This window comes from Platichthys flesus, chromosome 12 (genome assembly GCF_949316205.1).
Source record: "Platichthys flesus chromosome 12, fPlaFle2.1, whole genome shotgun sequence".
Classification (NCBI taxonomy): Eukaryota; Metazoa; Chordata; class Actinopteri; order Pleuronectiformes; family Pleuronectidae; genus Platichthys; species Platichthys flesus.
The window spans coordinates 17,145,715-17,169,446 of NC_084956.1; the positions used below are offsets into that span (position 1 = coordinate 17,145,715).

At 41.7% G+C, this 23,732-nt stretch overlaps 1 protein-coding gene across 1 annotated transcript in view; it reads left to right on the forward strand.

The window, feature by feature from the left end:
- cdh23 (cadherin-related 23) overlaps positions 1 to 23,732 on the forward strand; it is a 144,425-nt gene that overhangs the window by 55,340 nt on the left and 65,353 nt on the right. The window contains exons 8-10 of the mRNA XM_062400417.1: positions 2,710 to 2,788; positions 18,338 to 18,450; positions 20,184 to 20,372. Coding sequence (XP_062256401.1) covers positions 2,710 to 2,788; positions 18,338 to 18,450; positions 20,184 to 20,372 — 381 coding nt within the window. The remainder of the gene's footprint in view (positions 1 to 2,709; positions 2,789 to 18,337; positions 18,451 to 20,183; positions 20,373 to 23,732) is intronic.

Here is a 23,732-nt window from a genome sequence, read left to right on the forward strand (position 1 = left end):
ATCCTTACTTCTGTTCTCCCTCTGCCCGGCCCCCACACCTCCCCCCTTTCCACCTCCACCCCTTTCAAACTCAAACACACCGCATATCCCTCGTCCCCCGGCCTACACGCGCCATAGTAGAAATGTCAAGTGCTACATTTGCATGCATATTAACGGGGCGTGACGGAGTCGACGCTCTGTGTCTCTCTGACTCTCTGATTCATCAACTGTCACCAGGAAGGTCACAGCAGGGGGGGGATAGGAGGTAGTTGTGGTGGTGCTGTGGAGGTAAAAAGAGATGTTGGAGTGAAATAAGTGAAGGCATTAAGAGAGAGGAAGAGGCAACGTCCAAAGTTAGAAAAAGAATCAAGAGGAGAGGGTTAAAAGGAGTGCCATTATGTGGCATCAAACGGATGGTATTGGTTTCTTGCAGCAACTAAGCAGTGTTAAGCCTCAGCAATACTGCCCTGGAGTGCTGTAGCTCTTGCCTCTAACCCTAGAGGGCAGTGTATAATCCAATTATATGTAAGACCTAACAGGCATGTAACCAAAATGTGTTTCTAAGCCCTTTTGACCCTATGAAAGATTCAGATAGGTTCACTACAGTGTTTAAAAGTGAGATACAGAAATACAAGGCAGCTGTGCCACTGTGCTCACACACACAAACACACTTCCAATGCCCTCATGTAGTATTCTAACAGGCATGTGTCATCTCCATTAGGCTGTGTTTGGTGGTGATAAGCCGAGGGCGTACAGTGACAGAACGAGTGTCAACAGTTCTCAAGGCCCATGACATTTACATGTAGAGGGATATCAAACTTGGATAACTGTCATAGGTCATTTCTCAAAGGTGTGAGTGTTAACACACACACACACACACACACACACACACACACACACACACACACACACACACTCATACTCACTCACACATAAAAACCCTCTATGTCGTCCTCTGTCCCTCTCAGTTCCTGTTTGTTTCGCAGTGTCTGTCTTTCTCCTTTTCTCCAGCCGATGAACCCGTCATCCACTGAAAACTTTGACAAAGGAGTAGAAGCATTATATATATATTTATTTTCAGATGAAATCACAGGGCGGCTGTTATTGCTGTGAATCCATGCTGTTTGGACTGACGTTTAAGCTCCTTCTAGGACAAACACAATTTGGCTGTCAAATCAATGAGGGGAAAGAGAGAAAAAGGAGAAAGGGTTGTGGAGTAATGCACTGTATAGCTAGAAATGAAGGATGAAGACGGGGAGGGGCGGGTTGTCTTGGGTTTGGGGGAGATGCGCTGGCGTATGTGTGTACATGTGTGTGTTTCCAGGATGAGGATTGTATCTGTGACGCATGATTGAACATATTCCACTTGCTGCGTGGACAGCTCAAGAATATTGCTCATATTACTTCAGCATCGGCTCTTCACCTCATTCGCGTCTCTGTCCCGAAATCTTTTAGCGTGTGTGTGCCTGTGTGTTTCCCTCGCAGCTTGTGATTGGTGTGAATCAGTCTCGCTAAAAGGCTTGTAATTGATTCTGCTGTAATTGGTCAATGACAGGAGATGCTTTGGCAGAAATGGAGCATAAAGATGCCTCAGACACAATTTGCAGGATCAATGGGAGGTGGCTCGCTTGGGTGTGAGTGAGAGAGCTAAAGGGGGGGAGGGATCGGAAGTATGGAGGGTCTCTCCATCTCTCACTGCAGCACAGGGGTTTCTTAAGTATCACCACCGTGTCTTATTGAGGCAGGAAGGCTGAGAAAGCTCAGTGGATCAAAGACTTTTCAAATAGCTTTTTCTCTTTCTTTTATGTTTTTTTTCTCAACTGTCACACTGTGGTTTTGTCTAGTTAGAGACTCATTTGCACAGCTGGAGAGTTTTGAAACAATAAAAGGAGAAATAAACCCCAATGAAATTATAATAACACTCTCTATAATGAAATATGTACTGTTTGATTTGCCTGTTGTGATGCCGTATGCGTTTCTGTTTCCTTTTTCCTTTCAAACAAGGAAATCATGTCGTCTTATGTTAAATATTTGACTGGGTTCCTATGTGGGAGGTGTTGACTCAATAATGATTCTGACTGAGAAATTACATCTGCAAGTAACAAATTTCATAATTACAGCCTTAAAGCACTAAATGCTTCTTTTTTTTTACAATTATGGTTATAGTCACAATCATAATTTTTTGCACATTGCAAAGACCAAATTATGAATCAGATAATTCCATTTGCCAACTGCTGTTTACTTTGATAGTAGGATTTTCATTACAACTGTAATGTAGATAAACACATTATTTTAACAAACAGTTTGTACACACATTATGTCAAAAATTATTAATTATTATTATTATAAAATAAATATAAAGAAGAGAAAACATAAGAAAGAGGGGGAGACAGTTTGTTATTGTTCAATGAAAATGTGATTGTCAATTTGGACAGTTTTGTTAGGTTGTAGAGTGTTCAATTAATATAAAAATCCTATATTTATACAAAATATAAACCTTAAATCGAGTCCAAAATATAAATTAATTCAGTAGTAAAATAAGTTAAATAACATTTGTTTTCAAAATCTAAAAATTTAAAGAGATAAATAATAGTTGGATATATTGTGCCAAATTTTGATGTGCATTTAGATTCTAGGTTTCTTGTCACTGATAGTCAGATTAAAAATTGATTATAAAAAAGCTTAAAAATTAGACTGTGAACATGTGTGTGTCTCTCTCTCTCTCTGCAGGGACATGAAGTGCGGAAGATAACAGCCATTGACCAGGATCTTGGCCAACCAAGAGGCATCGGCTACACCATCATCTCAGGTCTGAGTCACATAATCAATCTGACATCTACAGCACAGAGAGGGGGAATCGATCACTTCTTATCATAATCCCACAGCAATAATAGACAAGTCTCATCAAGCACAACAATCAATAACAGCAGAGAGCAGCACCTCAGAATTGGAGGATAGACTTGCCTGTAAGCATTTATTAATCACTGCTGGGTGCAGTTGTGTGGAAGTCATCCTTCAGTTTGTGTTATCGTTCACAAGTTGGCTTGTGTCATCAGAAAGAGGATTTTAATTTGTCAGAGTGACAAATGTTATCCCTGGCAGTAGAGGATGATCTCATGACTCCCTGTTGATTTTTGTGTACGGTTGTTTTATTACATATGTCACTCATGCTGTCTGGGTAAAGATCATAACATATTAGTGATAATTATCACCGTACTGGGCGTTTTCCTAAAATCCATCACCTGTTGGTGTAATTACACATGAGCGTTTAACTTAAAAGAGGAAGAAAGGTAGCAACAGTTTGTGTGATTCTGATAAGACTGTAGCACTGATCCTCCTCTAATGCTCCTAAACCGAGTTTTCTTACCTCTGCCAAGGATGAGATCTTTGTGCCTGCCAGTTACTTTGCCTGACTGTCTGTCAGGAGGATATCTCAAATACCCATGAGCAGATTTCCATGAAACTTGGTGCAGGGACAAGGAGCTCAAAGTTTGATTTTGTCTAACATGTACACATCTTGTCAGATCTTGTCTAGCCTTATCTTTGTGATGGTATGTAAACACCTTTTGGTAAGTTAGTTGGATGAAGAAATCAGAAACTCTTAATGACAAAATAATGTCTTCATCAAGTGGGAAAAGCATACTTTTCAGAGTTATTTATTTTCAAAGTGAGTCCCCTGTTTCCCAATAACAGATTTGAATATTTAACTTCATGGAAGCCACACATTCTTCTTGACATAACCTTGACAATCAAATAACTCCATAACTGGAGAAATTTGATCACTCAAAATATTACTCATATTTGGGTGCATGGAGTTGTTTGTGTTCATTAAAGACACTGTATATTACTTTATTGTAGACATAAATGTTACAGAAAACAAACCTCTTGTTCACCTTATATTAACTTAATTGATCCATTTATCCGCTGTTTTTTCTTTTCAACAAATGATCATTAGGTGGCTCTTTATAATTATTTGAACATGTTTCTGCAGCTTCTCCTCGCTGTGGCTTTGGCTCACCTCTTCTGTTAAATTCCATACTCTTATTAAGATAAAATGCACAAACAGTTTTGACCCTACAGTTCATGCTCTGCTTTAATAATATTCCCAATACCCCCATAGGGTGTTTATTTTCACCACAATCAACATTTCAATCCTGAAAGACGGACAATCCCGCCAAGATCCTTCAGGACTGAAACACAGAGGTATGTGGGGAAAATAAACACCTGCTGGGAGGATCACAGCCGTGTGCGGACTGTATCCTTTAAACTCTGCATGCCCCCTGTCGAGTCCTGAATGGCCAGGATGGAAGGACATCGGTGCCTCCAATGTTGCCAGCTGGCTGAAAAGGGCTGGCACTGCTTGATAAGCCTGGTGCACCATGGGAATTTTGGGTGATAAAGATATTCATTGTTTTGCCATCTGCTGAGTCACTGCTTGACCTCACAGCCTAAGTAAGGAATTTGACCCTGCGTGTGTGTGCGCACATGTGCACAGTCATGTATTATTTGTGAAGGGATCTGCTTTAATGCACGTGTGCACTTGATTGCTGTACAGTCCAGACAATCAGTCCACAGCCAAGTCCATTTCTTCATTGAGCTCACCATAAACACTCGGCTCCCATTCAGTGCACACACCTACTCAGTCTTACTTACCGCCTGCTGCCGCACGTTGTGTTGTTGTGTGTGTTGTGTTTGTAGCAAAGTTGAAGGGCTGAGTTAAGCTCTAGAGGAGAAGAGCATTAAAAAGACATTAATTAGGTGGTGCGATGTATTCCCATTCGTTGCAAAATCAAGAGTTATAGCACCGCACTAAGCCCTTATGGAGATGAAGCCTGTAGGCTTGATAAAATCATTATGAGTTTTATAGATAATTGAAGTTGAAGGGTGATGCAGAGCCAGGAGATAAAGGTGGGAGGGTGAGGTTGTCAGATGAATTTTGTGTGTGTTGTGTTTTCTACATGTACATGTGTGTGCTTGTACCTGTGTACTCGCACATATGTACAACGTCTGTCTCTCCCAGCTCATGTGCTCTGCAGTCAGATTAACGGGGGGCATTCTTGTTGGCACACTTGAGTGTGACTCTACACAGCGCCTCTCTTGCCTTCCTGCTCCTCGCCCCGAGTGTCCTCAGAGATCACGGCTCACTCCTGCGGGACTCGTCTCATTAGTTCAGTAATTAAGATAAACGAGGTTTTAATTGCAGCAGTGATTTATGCTAATGATTGTGGGATTCAAGATGAGGATTTCTCCTCCCTCCTCCAATGAGAGGGCAGATCAGGGATTTGATGTGTACAAGCGACAACATCACGGCAGAGCTCTGCCTCCAATGTTGCAGATGTTATTTTTTGTTTGGATGATGGAGATTCAGGGGGCGGCTCTGGTGGTAAATCCCTGGCCCAGAGGGTGTTATGTGTCCCTTACTGGACCCCTGACCTACTGGTCTCATTATAAGCTCTTCCCATAACCTGATTCTGCTCTGTGCATTCTGTAGGTTTTCTTCTAAACTTGTTTAAAATGCTCCTAACTTGGATAATTAAATAAGGATTTAATTACATGCCCTCAGTGGTTGTTGCCCTTAAAAAAACAATAGAGAGATAAACAAACATCGGAGAGGTGAAATTGATTTAATGACAAAATACGTATTGCATATTCTGCTGTAATTTCTCCTTGTGTTTCCTTTTTTTGTGACATCCACCATCCACATTTGCATTTAGTGCTTAATGATGTTGGCCCCCTGCGAACTCTATTGTGATTTACAGTATAATTATCAAAGCCTAAAGCTTAAAAGCAGCATTAACAATGTGGTGTGTGTCTGTAAAAACATTTAAGCAAACAAGATAGGGAATAATAGTTTCTTCTTCTTTAATACAGCAGAGTAATCATGTTGCCTTGGATTGCTGAGAGGCCCTTTGGACTGAAATGAAATCATGGGTCTAAGAGATTGTGAAGAGTCAGTTGCAAATCCTCACTGATCACATACAAGTTATCGGTACCCTGATGATAATTGCTGTTACTTAGTTTTTCTCCTGGTGCTGCAAGTATTCAACCAAATATGTAAACTCTGATGAAATCCAAACGCACGATCCCCGATGTGAAACTCCACATGTCCTGTGTGACAGAAATGGGATCTTCAAATATCACCATTCAATTTTATTTAGTGAGTCGAATTTGGCCACTGGCAACATTTTATCAGGGTGAAGGTTTTTTACAGTTGTTCAAAATATTCCTGTAATTCGTGTTTGAAATTTGTTTTAATAGTTTTGGGCTCATGCTGGAAATTGGTTCATTAAGAAATGCAGGGAGGAGGATAGCAAAAGAACTTGCCAGGTGTTCAGGTATCTCTTTTAAGCAGTGACCATATGGTGAGGGAATCAAATATCTGCCTGCTCGGTCTTGTTTCACTGGTTGCTATGACTCCAGTTGCTGTTGAGAATAATAAATGACCTTTTAATGTCACAGTCTTACACCATCATGATCTCCATTTTGGCCCAAGGCCTGAAATGTTTTAGAACAATACAATCACCTGAGAATAAGGGAGAATTTTTTTTGCAATAGGCAAATAGAATATAAAAGTCAATGGTAGGGTCGGTAAGTTGTTTTTGAAACACTTTTTATCTCATTTGTTGAAATTCTCTTCACATCCTGATTAACAACAATACAAAGCCAGTGTCTGTGGCCATCACAGGACTGTAAACAAGAGAAGTCATTTGATTCAGACCTTATGAATTGATTCACTGGTGTACCTGCCCTGACTGCCTGCATGGACCCTGCACGAGAGGCGGTGGTCTAGTGGCAGAAACTTGGACTATGGGCAGAGAACAAAAAAAACGAACCTGGATTGATCTGTCCAAAAATCAAAGAGTCTCCCTACCCTGTCTAGTGCGCCTGAGCAAGGCATCTTACTCCCCCAACATCTGCTCCCAGAGCGCCGTACATGGTCGCTCACTGCTCTGTGTGTCCTGCACCAGATGGGTCAAAAGCAGAGGTTAAATTCCCCTACCTGCATGAGTGTGCCTTTGCATGTCTGTGCATGTGTTTGGGACTAATAAATGCATCTTAATCTTAATCACGTGCATGACCAGAGTCCTCACAAATCGGCGAGGTGTGCACAGCTGAGGCAGAGATGAGAGTCAGAAGTTACGTAGTCAGTCGGCTTCTAGCAGTTGTCAGGCAGTGCACGTTCAGGCGTTTTGGAGGCGTAGCTTTGATGAGAGGGCTGATGGGGGTGGGATGTATCAGTTGGATACTTCCAAAGTGTAGCCTGCTCTTGCTAGCTTTTTCCGGATTACAAACCCCTGCTTTGAGTGTCTTTCCAGACAAAACCAATTTCAGTGTGATGAGCTTGTATTCACACGCACAGGGCCTTACACAAGCATTACACAGCTTTTGGCCAACAGCTCCAGCCACAAAACGTGAGCCATTATTCACGCAAACCCATTCCCGAGGCAGGAGCACAGACTAAAAACCTAAGGGAGTGACTGACACAAAGCCCAGGAGGACTCAGTCTGGCACAATTTCCCCACAAAACGCACTCACATGAGGATGTCTGCCTGCATTTGTATCTGGATGGATTTCCTCCAATTCACACAGAGATGGAGCCGCATTGGAAACAGGTAAAAGAAAAAAGGAAAATACGAATATGGCTCTTCAGAAAACATGAAAATAGCTTATTTCTGGTCACCTTTACCTTTGTTAAAGGAGCTTGTCTGTCTGAGATTGTATCGCGGAGTTAGAGGCCAACAAGTCTTGTCCAAGAGTATTACTGTCCATCAGGATAAGAGTTAAGCCCTTGTTTAAAGTTTGTGGCCTCTCCACTGCGCTGGAGCAATAGTCTAAGGACAAATGGAAGGAAACTCAGCCCAGCTTCTTACTGAATAAAAGGACATCCTCCAAGACGTTCATGTCAGCCTCTTGTTTATCAGTGTGTGCTTGTTTCTATCTCTTTTGTCACTTGGAAGCACAACTAATCCCATCTTAAGCCCTTTTCCATCTCTGTCCTTTTCTCCCCTTTTAGAGGATTCTTCTTCACTCATTGCATCGCCTCAGTGTTGGAAAAACTGCAGCAAAGAATCAGCCTGCATTGGATTTTAATTTGCGTGAACTCAAGCAGAATAATTGTCTAAATTGATAAAAGATGATGACTTGATTTTTCAGTTGTATTTACTCAAAAATCCTGCAGTGGAATGAAGCTTGTCAGAGGCAACTCAACTCTCAGATTGAGAGCACATAATACACCGACACAGACACAGTGTAGCCACAGGCAGCCACTGACTTCCATGGCCTTGTCTGGGGTAGCATGTGAACACCCTGTCCGCCACTGCAACAGGAGTGAGACAATGGCCCTCCTCCCTGCAAACAGGTCAGAAAAGTAGGGCCCTACCATTTCCTGCCTGGATAGACCGATAAGTAGTAAAGGCGATTATTTCCCCTCGTCTGCCTCTCCAAACACATCTCTATCCTTCAGTACTGCTGCACCCTGATGCTCTGATACCCCGCTGTGACTGCCTAACTCGTTTCAGCGGGTACGCCGTAATATGGACAAGGCTAACACCTGTTATTCTATGGGGAACTGTTATTGTGACTGCCACATCGCTGGGATTTCTCCTGGTTTTCAATTAGACGGTCCGAGGCTCTCGGCGGCCTGTTGCTATGTAATCTCTCAGAGAAAGCAGATCCATTCTGCGGCACAGTGATCACAATCCAAATGCTGGTCGAGTCTATAGCTGCTGTGTCCAGGCCTCACGGACTATGATTTACTGTATAATACTTACTGTATAAGAGTCAGTAGTATTCCTCCGTTTGATCTTTTATATCCTCTTTTGAATCTGCTTAATCCAAACGAATCATAGTTTATTCAGTCAGCCAATACCCCACATGGTCCCATGCACTTAATGCTTCATACTATATACTAAAGCCGTCTTCACACATGACCTTCGGGTAAAATCTTGAGAATTGGAAAAGGAGTTTACCCAGGGTTAGCCTTTCACACATGCACAACACAGCGGGAGGTTTTCTGCACAGACGCCGTCTCAACAGCAATGAATCCTCTGCATTATTCAGTCAAGAGGTGGAGTGGCCGGGTGTAGCAGACAGAGGCTGGAAGTGAAAAATTAACCCAGAGATCACATGATTTTCTTCACAACACACAGACAACGGTGTTTGAGCAAATGTGTTAGAAAATAAAACCTCAATTTTACTCTTGATATCATTGTTTGATGTCCTTTTGAAAACACTTATTTATAGCAACATTACATTCCCAGCATTTATATATTATCATTGTTGTCTGAAGGTAAAAGGAGGTCCTCCTCAATTTCTGTTTATTTGTGGAATGAAGGGGGTGCTGCTGCCTTTGAGAAATGTTATCCTTACAGCTATCTGCTTCTGAACAAGCACATTTCCAGATGTCAAACTCTATTTCCTCCGCTGCTGTCTTCCAGCCAGCTGCTGTGTGTACACAGTGTACTAAACCTGATTTTGCATCATCTAATAAATTGCAAGAATAAGATCAGATAGAAGAGAAATCCCAAGTACGCTAGTCTACTTTCAGAGACAATAATTATCACAGGTACACTGATCAGCCACAACACTACAACTTTCCTTTATGTTGTGGCTAATTGGTGTGTTTGTGAAAAGAGATAAGACTGTAAGACATCTTGAGCTCACAGATCAAAGCTGGTAATCAATGTAATCAATAGCTTTAAGTTTGATTGTTTTGCTCGAGACATGAAGATGGTGGATCGATATTTTTGTCTGTGAGCAGGTAGAGAATCAGTGATCAACAGAGGCAGCTCTCAGATCTGTACTACAGTTTAAGAGCTGTAACAAGTGGCCTGTTACTCAGCGATAAGAGATTGTAAGATCCATGTTCGTGGCCAAAAGTATAAACCTTAAATAATTTCCCTGCTCATCATTACATGTTTAGTTGCAGGTGGAGGTATCTTGTATGGTCTGGTGCTGTGAATAAGACAACTGGCAGATGCATCCATCCTGAGGGTTGGAGGCATCCAATCCCAATCTGTCAGCTATATACATTTGTCCTTAATGTGTCTTGAGATCTGATCGCTCAGACCACATATGGAGGTGGTCTGGGACACATATTATGGATGGCATCAGCTGATTTTTCTAACCTGCCACAGTTTCATGATGAGTTAAGCGTATTTTAAAGCTTCTCAGTGTCCATAAGTTAATTTGATTGTGCCCACAATGTCAACACTGATCATCACATAATGAGTTTTTCCGGTAAAACTTTATTATTCCATAATAGAACTGCATGTTGGGCATTCAGTCGCTCAGCCCCTCCTGATGCACTCTCTCACTTCTTGACATACCCACACATACATACAAATGGACACGTCTATGTAATTAGGAATCAGATGATCATTAAGTTACTCAATTTCCACGCATACAAACAGACTCAACTAAAACAACTAATTTTCTAAAATCTTCCGACATCCTCTCTGACATGCGTTTTTTACTCAAGTCCCAGTAGTGAGAGACATAAGATATATAAGTCTGAAAGTTAGAGGAAAGTTAATTTCTCCTTCATTATTACATTCATATAATTGTATCATAAGTGAGCCTTCTGTTAATGCTGGGTTCTCACTGAACCTATATTTTTGTGGTCAGAGTATTTTAAGTTTATGCAGTGTGCATCATCATCGACACAGTCTTCAAAGAAAAAGTCGACTACTTCTTCTGAAAAATGATGGATCCTGTGTGATGCTCCTTGCTTTAAAAACTCAAACATCATCTGTCACAAGGTAGATGTAGCCATGAAACACTTCTACATTCCAAGCTCAACAGAAATATGGGGGGGGGGATCAACAGGAGCTGTTCTAGATGCAGCAGGAGCAGCTGCTAGTCAAAGCTGAGACAACAGGGCTCCTCAAAAACAGTGGAAACATATCTAACTAGCTGCATCAAGCTGTTTGGTACCTGGGCGAAAAAGTTGCTTTCATCTGTCATACATTGTCTTTGAATATTTGTCCTTGAACCTCTTCTTTTTTTTGATAAAAAAAGACAACTTCTGATGGAAGTAGTTCATTGAGTATTCATGAAATGCAGCTCGTCTGCCAATAGCAAGACGCTCACAGGGCCATTATCACTCCGCATCACACACACAAAAACACAAGCATATGCCCTGGTAGCTGTCACACACTGAGGGGTGTGTGTCAGTGCACAGATGAGCACGTGCACAGTGTGTGAAAACTTTTCATTTAGATTTAGAGAGACTGAGAGAAGTTTGATGACAATAACTTAACCCTCATCATCAACATGATTTGCCTGTAGGCGTGATCCTTAAAAGTGACACTAATTTGTGTACATTTATCAAAGTACATGAAATCTTAGCCCCAAGACTCTGAGCGCTGGCTGGATGCCATATCACATTACAAGAATGTTCCAGCGCCCCCTTGGCGTTGTCACAAACTAGAGAAAACAGTTGTCACAAGCTTAGTCATGGTGATTACACTTGGAGAACTCCTTCTTCAGCTGCCCTCAAAAGCTCATTGCTCGGAGACAAGTCATTGTCATCAACTTGTTGCATGTTCGATTGACTTGACCAGCTCAATTTCCTAGTTTCTCCTGTTCTGTCGGGCAATCCCGACAGACCAGGCTTAGTATTCTCTCTCATTTCTCGCCACTCTATTTTCCTTCTCTGTGTTTGCATTTCCTGTTTTGCTCTTTGTAAGAAGAGTGAATCTCAATGAGGAAGCTTCTTTCAGTTAATGTGCTTTCACTTCATTGTTCATGACGGAAGAATGAATCCGTGTTTGTCAATAGACAATATAAAATCTAAAATGTGTTTTCCATAAGCTTTGGTAACAGTGAGGTTATTAAAAGTGGCAAATTATATGGATTATTTATTATCTTTTCTCGCTTCACAATAATTTCTGAATGTGTGTGTGTGTGTGTGTGTGTGTGTGTGTGTGTGTGTGTGTGTGTGTGTGTGTGTGTGTGTGTGTGTGTGTGTGTGTGTGTGTGTGTGTGTGTGTGTGTGTGTGTGTGTGTGTGTGTGTGTGTGTGTGTGTGTGTGTGTGTGTGTGTGTGTGTGCGTGCGTGCGTGCGTGCGTGTGTGTGTGTGTGCGCAGTAGACAAAATCATGACACGGTTTCTCATTTTCCAGTCCAATACTGTCGGTAATGTGAGAGCATGGCTAATCCCCCTGGAGTCGTCTCACATCATAGTATCAAACTCTGCCAGTTAGCACCACTTGCCCTCTGACACACACACCTTCAAACCCACCCACACACACACACATTTTGCAATTTCAGAATTGAAAAATCTGTCTATTGAAACCTTAACACAGAAACAATTATCATAGAAATTGTATATCTATTCGGTGTGTGTGTGTGTCTGTAGCAACTTTCACACCCTTGGGGTCTAATTGCAGTGTCCTGGCAGATCACTGGAGAACACTCTCTATCAGCAATTAGAATATGATTATATTTATTTTCTCAGTGGGACCTGTGAGTCACTCTGTGTAATGCCAGTCAGTCTCTCTGGTAAAACGCAGTGGGCAGGTCGGTCAGTGGAAAGCCTCTTTAACGGATGCGTTAAACCAACAATCTGCTGTTTTGTGTGTGTGTGTGTGTGTTAGTGTGTTTGTGTGTGTGTGTCTGTCAGTCGTTACTTGGCCAGGTGAGCACCAAGTTGTCCGGGTAAGGAGCGGCTGTTGGTTAGATTGGCATTCTAGTCAGGCCACTGAAGCTGACAAACCAATTTAGAGGCATGATGCCCACACAGAGCGGGTCAGAGTCCCTGATGCACATTACCCCCCACCACAACCAATCATGATCAACAACAACCTCTTGCCTTGCCCTCCAATCAGAGGAGAAAGAGGAATGTTGCAATGAACACTGTGTCAGCTTATTTTCATTGATGCATGACACAAAATGGCTTTTTTTCCCCCCATGTTCAATCTTATGATGACACAGATGATACCTAATAAACAACTTGACCCTAGCAGTTACATTAAGGTTAATGCAGTGATTACCAAGTGTTATCATATTGCAAGAGAACATGTAATGCTGTTAATCATCCTCTTGTTTCTTGGAGTGTAAGTGCCAACATGTCTGTATTATTTAAAAAAATTACATTTTATGATGATGAGATTATAAGTAATTTTAGAATATAGGACTAGATGATGAATATCCCTTGTTTGTTTGAAAGTCTTCTGCACAATTCAAGGCACCATCTTCCATTAAATGTTAGAAAAGGTGTTAGTGGCCACCAGTGGATGTTGTCAAGTCCGGTCCCGTCCGGGTTCAAAATTTTCAAGTTTTATTGTATAAGAACAATACTTACAGAGTCTCTGGGGTTCTGCCGGACACGTCACCAGGTTCACTGGATCATGTCGAGAAGAAGCGCACACACATCCTAAGTCCACAGTATTTATCAGACACAGGGTGCAGCACAGAGGCGGGTCTTTTTCTTTGTGAAGTTTGTGAAGTTTTTTGCAAGCACATCACTTTCAACTGTCCAGGTGTCCCACTACTGTGGCCTTGGCCAACAGGGAGCCTGCTACATTGGAGAGACACAGATTAGACACCGAGGAGGATTTCATATATTTTTCTCACCACGTTTCATGAAACACCTCTTTGTATTAATTCTGGCATGATCTCTCTCTTTCCTGAGAACCTGTGCTTGTTGTGCAAACCCTGCGTCTGAGTCAAAAAGATAGACATCATTCCAAGAAAAGAAACAGTTGTAGCATAAGCATTATTGATTATATAGATTATACAGCTAATATTTATTCACAGGATATAGGTAAAATATGGTCACAAAATACAGAGAAACATAGATATCTCAACAATGTCAGGGTCATAACTTCCGTCGTGCACCTTTGCGTCATTAAATGTTTGGTACTTTTAATGAATGATACAGGCCGAAGTTGAGGGTACGCTGAGGCTAATAGTATATTGGCTACTGACTTGTATGGCGGTACTATGAAAGCCTGACGTTGTCATACTCATAATTCTAGTCAGAATATGAGTCTGATACCGCTCCATTGGGCTGTGATTATAGGGCGTGTTTCAACCGAACCAGGCAACGCCAAAACGCCAAAGCGCTGCGCTAAACCCTGTTTACACCGGACGCTGAAGCACCGGGCAGCGCTAATAATATCACCCGTTGATCCGGTAGTATTCAAGCGTATACTTGCTTGTTGCTCCATCATTAAGCAACAGCGTCCCAACATGTGTCCTTTTTAGTGTTGTCTTTATACAACATGTTTCGAGGATCATACAACTCACTGTACTTCTCCACTTCAATTATTAATTTAATGTCATCCATGTTGAAGAACTTCTCCACTGTTTGCTCCGTTAAATGTCGGGTGTCAAGGGTAAATTACGTAATTTAAAAATTTAAAAAATGGACAGACGACGAAGGAGACCAGGCTGAAGAAGCGTGTTCATCTGAGGCATCAGAGAAAAGAGACCCGGGGGCCCAATCGCTCTTTGGTGACGTTGTTGATTACGTTACTGTTGATCATCTGTCCATCATCATATAAAGCCCGCCCTGAAAATTTGATTGGTCCGAACAGCTTCTGTTCGTGCATAGTTTCTCCCCAATGGAGCGATGTCAGACCGAACTTCCCGACCTCAAATGTTGCAGGCGGGGCTAAATTCGTTTGGCATTCAGGGTAATGAAAGCCATGTGTTCTGCTCAATAGATCAGACATCATTACCTCAAGCCCCTTTTTAACCTGAACACTATCCCATTTTAGATCATATGACAAAATGGGGAATATCCCTTGTATGTTCTACTGCACTAATTAATGCCTTGATTAATCTATTTATTGACTCACTCAATTGAATAGATAATGTAATGGACATAAGTATTAATACTTATGTCCATTACAGCAGTAGCAGTAAAAATGTTACCCCCTTCACCTCTTTCCACCTTTTGGACTCAATCCAGGCTAATTACCCAAGGTCTCGACCCTCTCTGCCGGCCTGCCTCCTCTCCTCCTTCCCCCCTCTCTGTTCTTTGTTCTGTTGTTGCCTCCTATTCCAGGCTGTGGTACTGGGCAATATCAGAGCAGCGAGTATGGAATTGGGAACACAAGCAAGGGTTAATCTGTTGACCCTAGCCACTGTGCACTGAAGACCTATCATCTGACCATGTTTCTCTTGGGTCAAGACCTCAGCTAATACTATAGACTCTCAGAAGGAGTGATTCTTAATTGACCCACTATGAAACAAAGCAATATTTGTAATATTGTGACATGCACTGATAAGTGCCTACATGCAGGAAAAAAAGCTTTTAACATATTTAAGGTCATATTTAAGTCAGTCTTTACTATCTCATGTCGTAAAAAGAGATTGTATGTGCAGAGCGTTACCAATCCGTATTAGTGATTAAGACAATAATCAAAGTAGAGGAAACCAAATAATGTGAATAACGTCTGACTTGCATATTTCAAAAGCTGCATTTACAATCTGAAAAACAGTGGTTGCCTTTGTACATTTCAGATAGAGACGCATAATCATTTTATGGTCAGAAACAAAAAGCTGATTAGTTTATAATAGGACGTCATGGATGTAGTCCTCAAAAAGAAATTAGCTAAGCGTTGAAAGCTCCGTTTTGTCAGATACTAAATTAAATAACACCTCGACCTGTAACCGATGTTACTACTTTGTGCATTTTTTATAATTTCTACATGACATCTATGAACCAAAGCCTAAAATGCTTCATTTTTTCAGCCAAATTTTTGATTTATGTTACTAACATTTATATATATTTTTTCTAAATCTGTTCTCATTGACTAAAGGCTTATAGATAGACAGAAATAAAAAATACTTGGCAGACAAAGCATCAGTGCTAGATTAATTGAAAAAGCCACAAAAGTAAATTTAGTTAAACATTTTTTTGCAGTGGACAAGTGTTGACAACAGCATGGCTTTTTTTTAAATGATATCCATTCTCTATATTTATTACAAGACTTCCATTTCCTGGCATTTTGACTACAGTGTGATTCTTACTTTATCTAAAAAACACAACACTCTTCAATCAACCAGTCAACTATGTGCTTGTGGTGTATTGTGTGTATATTTATTCTTTAATCTATTTTCATCTAGACATTGAATGACTTAAAAGGCATTTTTTCTCTTGTTCATCCTGACAATATCCTGTTTATCATACACCAGTTGTAATGCTCTCAGCTGGTCAGAGCAGAACAATCAGGGGGACTTGAATATCAGGAGTCTTCTCATTCAGACCTGTTTGCTCCATTGTTTGCCTTTCACTGAGCAGATTGCTGGGATAGTGTTAAAATGCATGAACTGCTATACTGTCAGAAGATTGCACAGCGGCCGCTTCAGGTCTCAGGCATTACAAGTGGTACCAACCAGGAATAGGAATGAAAATGGCAGTTGGGTGTGTTTTCGTTAGTTGTCTCCATCTGCTGGGTGTAATTACCAGGCAACTGCCACATGATGCCTAAAAAAGAGAGGGAGAGAGAGCGTGTCAAAGAAGAGTGGAGGAGAGGTGAGAAAGTTAACAAGTAGGACAGTAATTTAAAAAGGAAGAGGGGGAATTAGAAATGTATATGAGTTTAGGACTCAAGTGGGTCTCAGTCTTATATTTTAACCTGTATAATTAAAGTGAATAGACTACATCAGGCACACTTAAACTTGTTAATGAGAACAGTGCAGCGTTTATAATTTGAAATGCTCGTCTTTGAAGAAGTGCACAGACTATAGCAAAGTTAATGCAATCCATCAGCCCATGTAAAGTGATGTAGTGCAGGAGCAATGTACAGTCTGGTAACAGTCAGTCTTGTATGCACTCGCATTGTCTTGAGTTTTAAACACATGGATGCAAGAGTCAGGATTTAGGGTTTATTGAATTTTTATCAACAGAATTTTATAGAGATTAATTAATAACTCTCAATCAATCAAATCATTGGTTTGTATAACCCCGCATCATTTAATACAATTTGAATCATAGGGCTTAACAAGATGTTACATCCTCTGCCCTTAACCCTCGACAAGAGAAACTACAAAAAAGCTTCCAAAAGCCTCAGAGAGAGCCACAAATGAGGGATCCCTCCCCCGGGTTGGACAGAAGTGTAACAGAGCACATCAAGAATATAACGATTTATAACATTCATGAGAAAAGACAGTTGCATAAATGGAAAGTCAAATCAATGTTTAAAGTATTTATATAAAAGATAAAGTCTGACAGAGAGGAAGGGAGCAGTAATGACAGTTTAATGAAAACTGCACTTCCATTAATGGTAGTATATGTGAGTAGACATATTGAAATGTAAGAAATCTAGCCTCTTGGGAAAGAGTCCAGTCAGTAATATGTATTGATGAGACATTAAAGGGCTGAAGAGGAGGAAAGACAAGCTCCATGTGTCCCTCGACGACCTGAGCCAGCTCTAACTACAAGCTTTTTCAAAAATCAAGGTTTTAAGCTGACTCTAAAATGTAATGGGGGAGGGGGGGCTGCTTTTTTAACTGAAACTTGGAGATGGCTGCACAGGACAGGAGCTTGATGGATCGATACATGACATATATCCATCTCCCTTAGATATTTCTGGCTTTTATCTACTTATTATTACGCAGACTTTACAATGGAAAAAGCACTTATTTTACACACTACACTTTTTCATAATTTAAGTCGAGACTTTTTCAGAGTTTCTGCTGCCAGTCCACTTGTGAAAACTCAGGAGAATGTCAGAATGAGCCCATTTCAGAACACAACAGGAGATCCTCTGCAGGAATCACCACCAGCTAGTGGTGTGTTGATGACCCTTCAAAACAAATGACATGAATAAAAGAAAAAACAGTACAAATATCTCGGGATGAAAATGCGATGGCATACATGTAGAAGACAGAGACGAAGATGTCGAAAGACTGTTCGCTGATGTTGTTGTTGATGTGCTATGAACAAAAACACGTGATCTCCAGAGCAGAATTAAACATTACATCCTGCCTCTGCCTGCTGCACCCCCCCTCACATGAACGCTGCTGAGATTTGTACGACAATACGACATATGTTCAGTGGATGTGAATAAAGAGGGACTCTGACCCTAACATCCCCTAAAGAAGTTGAGTGGGAAGAGGTAGCTGATGAAGAAATGGAAGCAGTAGAAGGTGAATGTGGACAGGTTGGAGGTGGTGGGTCAGCCTAAGGCAGGTAGAGAGACAAAAGAGGGAGCACAGCAAAAGCCCAATCCATATTGCATGAAATGGAGACATGCACATTGCTCATCCACCGCCTTCCTCTCCAGCCGCACCTCGCTGCATCCCAGAGGTTGTGCTGAATTATCCACCACGCCAGTTTCTTTTGTCCCTCTGACTTTCTTATCTCTGTCTCTCTCTCTCTCTCTCTCCATCTATCCATTCAGGGAACACCAACAGCGTTTTTGCCCTGGACTACATCAGCGGCTCTCTGACAGTGAACGGCCAGCTGGACAGAGAAAACCCACTCTACTCAGCAGGATTCACTCTCACTGTCAAGGTGAGCCTCTGAATGTGAGGCGGGGGGGTGGGGTGGAGGGACTGTCACAACCCAGACAAGCGATCGAAAATCTGTTTCGCCAGTGGATCAAGAGAGAGCTTTGATATGATAGTGTATGAAATCAATGCACTTTCTGCCTCAAAGGACCTGCTAAATGCAATACTTTGCCCGTGCTTGTACTATACATATCACATAAAGGTCTTTGACGATACACACTGTTCCAATTAAGAACGATTTCAAGGTCAGTGCAACACTGATTAAATACAAGATCCTGTCGCACTGTACAGTGTGTGTCTATAGATGTTGTGTCAATATGCCTCCACACTAATATGTTCAAGTTAAAGTATGTTAACTGGGCTTCTCAGTGAAGGCATTTATGTTTCTGATTCTCTGATAATGTCCCATTTAGAGGCTTGTGTTCAGTTAACTGTCAGCAGCCAAGGAGGACAGAGGGAGCGGAGGAGGACAAGATAAAGGAAAAGGATTTACAGAGCTTTTCATTGCTTAGGGCTCCTTTGTTCTTCCCTCTGGTTCTTTCTTTTTTTTTCTGTCTGGAGCAGGTGCAGTCTCCGAATCTCTCTGTCCCTCCACTGAGCCTAACGTCTATCTCACTTGGCTTTTAAGCATGTCAGTCCTGGGCTCTCACCCTCAATCTCTCCCCACCCACAGATCTTCCCACCTTGTCCACTCTGCCACTCTCTCTTTTGCCGTCGCTTCTTCTCTTTCAGGGTCATATATTGAGTGGCTCCCACCCGATGTGAGAGGGTGCGTGAAATGAAAGCGGATGGATCTGCGATCAAATGAGCACCTTTTGCTGTGTAACTGTAATGTTACATGGATTGTGATGGCTTGTCTAGTCTTCAGCTGCTATTATTGCTAATATAAAGCAGGTTGCATGACATTTTTATGAAAGCGTGCTGAGATATAGCCGGCTCCGAGGTTTAATACAAAAGAGATTATGCCTTAAATATCTCAGCCTCACTCTATCTTCTTAATTCAAATCAATAATTACATAGAAAAAAGGTAGAATAAGTGAAAGTGCTGAAAACGAAAAAATGTCGCCCAAAAATGTATTTGTAAGATATGGATTTTTTTTTTTTTTCTATACATTTTCTCTGCCTCTCTCTACTTGTGCTTTCTTAGGTGGTGCTACTATTGATTGCGGTATGCCATAGTAATACAACTAATTTCTCAACTTCAGGCAGCTTAGATAGTACAGAGCATATGGAGGTCGCGGTCAAATGGTTCAGTGGCATTGGGATGGGAGAGGCTAAACTTCCTTGATCACCCAGGCAGAGGCATGTTATAGCTGCCCCTTCTCTTACTGCTCGTGACACCACTCTATCAATAAAAGGGACCACACCTGCCCAGTCCTACCTCTGCCTCATTTTTTCATTTTACACCCCTCCCATCTTTGATACTCTGGTGAAACCGAATGTATGTGTGTGTGCTTGTGTGGATGTACATTTTCTGGGCCCCTCTTTTGCCGTCACTTTGAGCCTATTTCTATGATTGCTTTGAGTCCGTCTTTCCACCTATTGATCCAATAAATGAACAGCTGTAAATACCTGGCTGAGATTGCTTGGTGACCACCTCCATCCAAAATGATATTTTCAGTGCAATCAAATGCATCTCATGTCTCTCTCTCTCTCTCTCTCTCTCTCTCTCCCTCTCTCCCTCCCTCTCTCTCAATCTCTCTCCCTGCCGCTCCCCGTTCCCTTGCTCACTATAAGGCCACAGAGTTGAAAGATGATCGCAGTCCATCAGATGCAACAGTGAGGACCACCTTCACCATTCTGCTAATTGACAAGAATGACAATGCTCCGAAGTTCAACAGCTCAGAGTATCGAATCCTTATCACTGAGTTGGCCCAGGTCGGCTTTGCCCTGCCCCTCTTCATCCAGGCCGAAGATAAGGATGAGGTGAGTCATTCACATGATGGAAGTCCCAGTTAACAGCAGTCACAACATTTCTCAACAGAATAAGGCTCTTATTCAGATATGGCTTCAATTCAACTATGCTGTACCTGATCAACATCTGATATTTTCTTTAGTGTACTCTGTGTTTTATTTTTTGGGTTGCGAATATAAATGTGGAGGTTATGAGATCATAAAGATTCACAAAATATTCAGCCTGTATCATGTTGAACTTGGATTTATATTCTATCAATCTTTAAGATAAAATAAATAGTTTTTGAGATTAGTTTTTGATCGAGTTGAGGGTGAAATACAGTATAAGGTAGTATACAGTTGTTATTTCAGTGTTTCAGATTAATATTTCATTCGATCAGCCTAAATATAAATTAGCGTAGTTATGCATGAATTAACAACGGGATGTTTGAGTCTAAGGAGGTACAGAGCCAAACAGCTGGGTGTGACACAAGACAATTTTCACTCTTGATTTGATCTTTAAACAAAGTCAGGTTTATCTATAAATGCAACAGCTTAAAGAACCTCAGGATGAAACTGCTTACATGGCAGATGTGTGTGTGTGGTTGTGTTTGAGGACCGTCAGCAACGGTGTACAACAGTATGTCACTTCCCATTAGCTGGATCTATCAACCTAATGTGGTGACACACCGTCACACTCCCCAACACACACACGCAACTCAAACCCTATTTCACTTTACGCTTCCTCTGCCATCCTGTCTCTCACTTTCTCTTCTCCTCCTTCTCTCCTATGTGCACATGCCCGCTCCCACCAGTGCATTGGACTCGACTACAATTTAATTTGCTCTGGAAGAGATGGGATAGAGCATCAAATTATACCTAACGAGGAAAATCAATCACCAAGGGTGCAGATAAGACGAAAGCTAGTCAACTCTGATTGATTTAGGCACAGTAGCTGCCGGGGTGGAATTTGACAGATAACTGCAAGTCAAGTGGATAGAGAAAAGGGTGGAGCAAGAAAGGCATGAGGAGATGAGGGAGGAGAAGAGAAGAGAGGAGAGGAACAGAAAGTGGCTTGCATCGAAGCAAAGCCAAAAGTCAGAATAATTGGTGGAGCAGGAAGAAACTGCGAGGTGAGCAGACAGAAGAGAAGGAAAACACTTGAAGGAGCGATAGCAGGAGCATTTAGCGGCAAGTCTGTTTATTCATTCCGAGGACGGCGTGTTGCCGGCAGACAGGGGAGTGCTGCGAGCGTGTCGCTGCATGCAGGTGGGCTGACGACTCCGACACCTGGCATGTGATTAGAGGTCCCTCTGTAGGTTAGCACCCAGCATTTTACCACTTCCACTCGGTCCAGAAAGGTTCCCAGTCACTTAACATTCCAGCATCTCCAGCTAAGAGATCTCAACACAAAACTCGTTTCAGCGATGTGCTGCATAAGAAATCCCTCCTTCTGTTCTATTAGTAACCACAGCTTTCTGCTCATCGCAAGCAAAAAAACCTTGACTATGAAAAAAGCTGACTATGTCAAATGCAGTGTCCTCAAATTGTGTGCATAGACATAGAAATTGCCTGTTCTCGCCCAGTCTTGCATTTTAAGACGGCTGCTGTCAGACGTTTTTATTTTTTGTCTTCCAGTTTTGTATTGCTGTTTTGATCCTTTAAAACCTGCATGTCAGTGCCAGTACACACACTCATTCACACTCCGCTACACCTGTGCTGTAATCTCACTTTTTCCAAGTGTGAGGGATTATAGGCAGACGTTTCATTTTTTAGACGATGACACAAGTGGTAGTTAACTCTCTCTCTCTGTCGGTCTGTCGCTGCCTTCATATCCCCTTCTGCTCGGCTAGGATCTTAAAAAACTTTTGCTGCTGGAACTTGTCACTAAACTTTGTGGCAGTTGCATCTGACAGGGTGCTTTTATTGGGGGCTTCTAAAGGCAGGAGCAAATGGACAGGCAATTACGTTTATGGGCAGTTTGAGGTGACATCCCTGCATATTGGATGGTCTTTTAAATAGGAGTCATCAGCCACAATGGTTCTCCCAGAGATGAAAACAAAAACAAGGGGGCTATTTCAACCACCAGCATAATGCCAATCAACCACCGCACCCGTCTTCCTCTCTCTGCCACAGTGGCTGCGTGATTGGCCACCCCGCAGCTTTATATATTGAGACGGGAAGCAGCTAGAGCAGTTTTCTCAGCTAAAGACAGCTACAGGCTTTTCAGAGCTGTAATGTAATTTTGACCCTCACTTCGTCTATATTTACTCATCATGCCTGGGCACTTGAGGATTTCTCTGAGAAAGAGAATTGAAAGAATGATATAACCACTGATCAAAGAATAGATATACCTGACCATACAGTCACACGTAATACAGAACGTGACTTCTTGCTCACATAATATAAGATTGTTTTGGAAACAAATAGTATAGGACACTACACCAAACCCAGATGTTTGTATCTGTGCTGAGGTATATAGTCATGGTTGTCATCAGGGATCAAATTAGCTCCTCTTTTCCTCCCATAAAACACACACTACCATGATTAAATCATATATTTTCAACTTTTCTTCACCGACTGGCTAGTCATCCCAGTTGGACGTACTGTGTACATCTCTGTGGGCAGTCCCTCGGGATTCGCTTTATGATGCAGAAAGGTCGATTTACATATTGTGGGTGCAGTGTAGGGTTTATGAGGTGGAGATAAAGAAGAATTCAGATGAGGAGATGATATGAGGCCATAAATTGATTCTTACATCTGTTTTGCTGTCTAACCATGTCATATCCATTTTCATCACATATTTTAACACATACCACACATTTTTATGAGTTTGTTTTTTCCCTTTTCTCTTCTTCCTTCCCTACAATGTGCCGCTCAGCAGATCATACTGTATGTGTACTGATATCTGAAACATCTCTATAAGGTTTTGCTTCAACACTCACAGTAACAGCAAAATATTACACACAGAAACAGTAGTATGGGTTTTATAATAACCAAGGGTCCATCCGTCTTGTACTGAACCCAGCGGATTTATTAGTATGAATCTGTGTGTATAGCACTCTGAAAGTTAAAGTACCACTTTGTAAACAGCTCTGACCTCTGACACTTATTCTGAATGACAGACAGACAAGGGAAAGGGAACAGTGTTTTGGGGGCTGTGCAGAAAGATATTGAAGGACGGGAGAAGTCTTGCGAAAAAGATGCAGAGATAGAAACCAAACATCTTGCTCATAACTGATAAGCTTGAATGGAGCTTCTGGTGCAAATCAGGGGTTCGGTGTCATGTCGGCTCTGACTTTCGGTGTATTTTTACAGTGTCTCTTCCTCTTCCATGAATTGTGAGCTTTGTCTTAAAAGGATGTTAACTTCCACAGATATCCTGTAGCATAA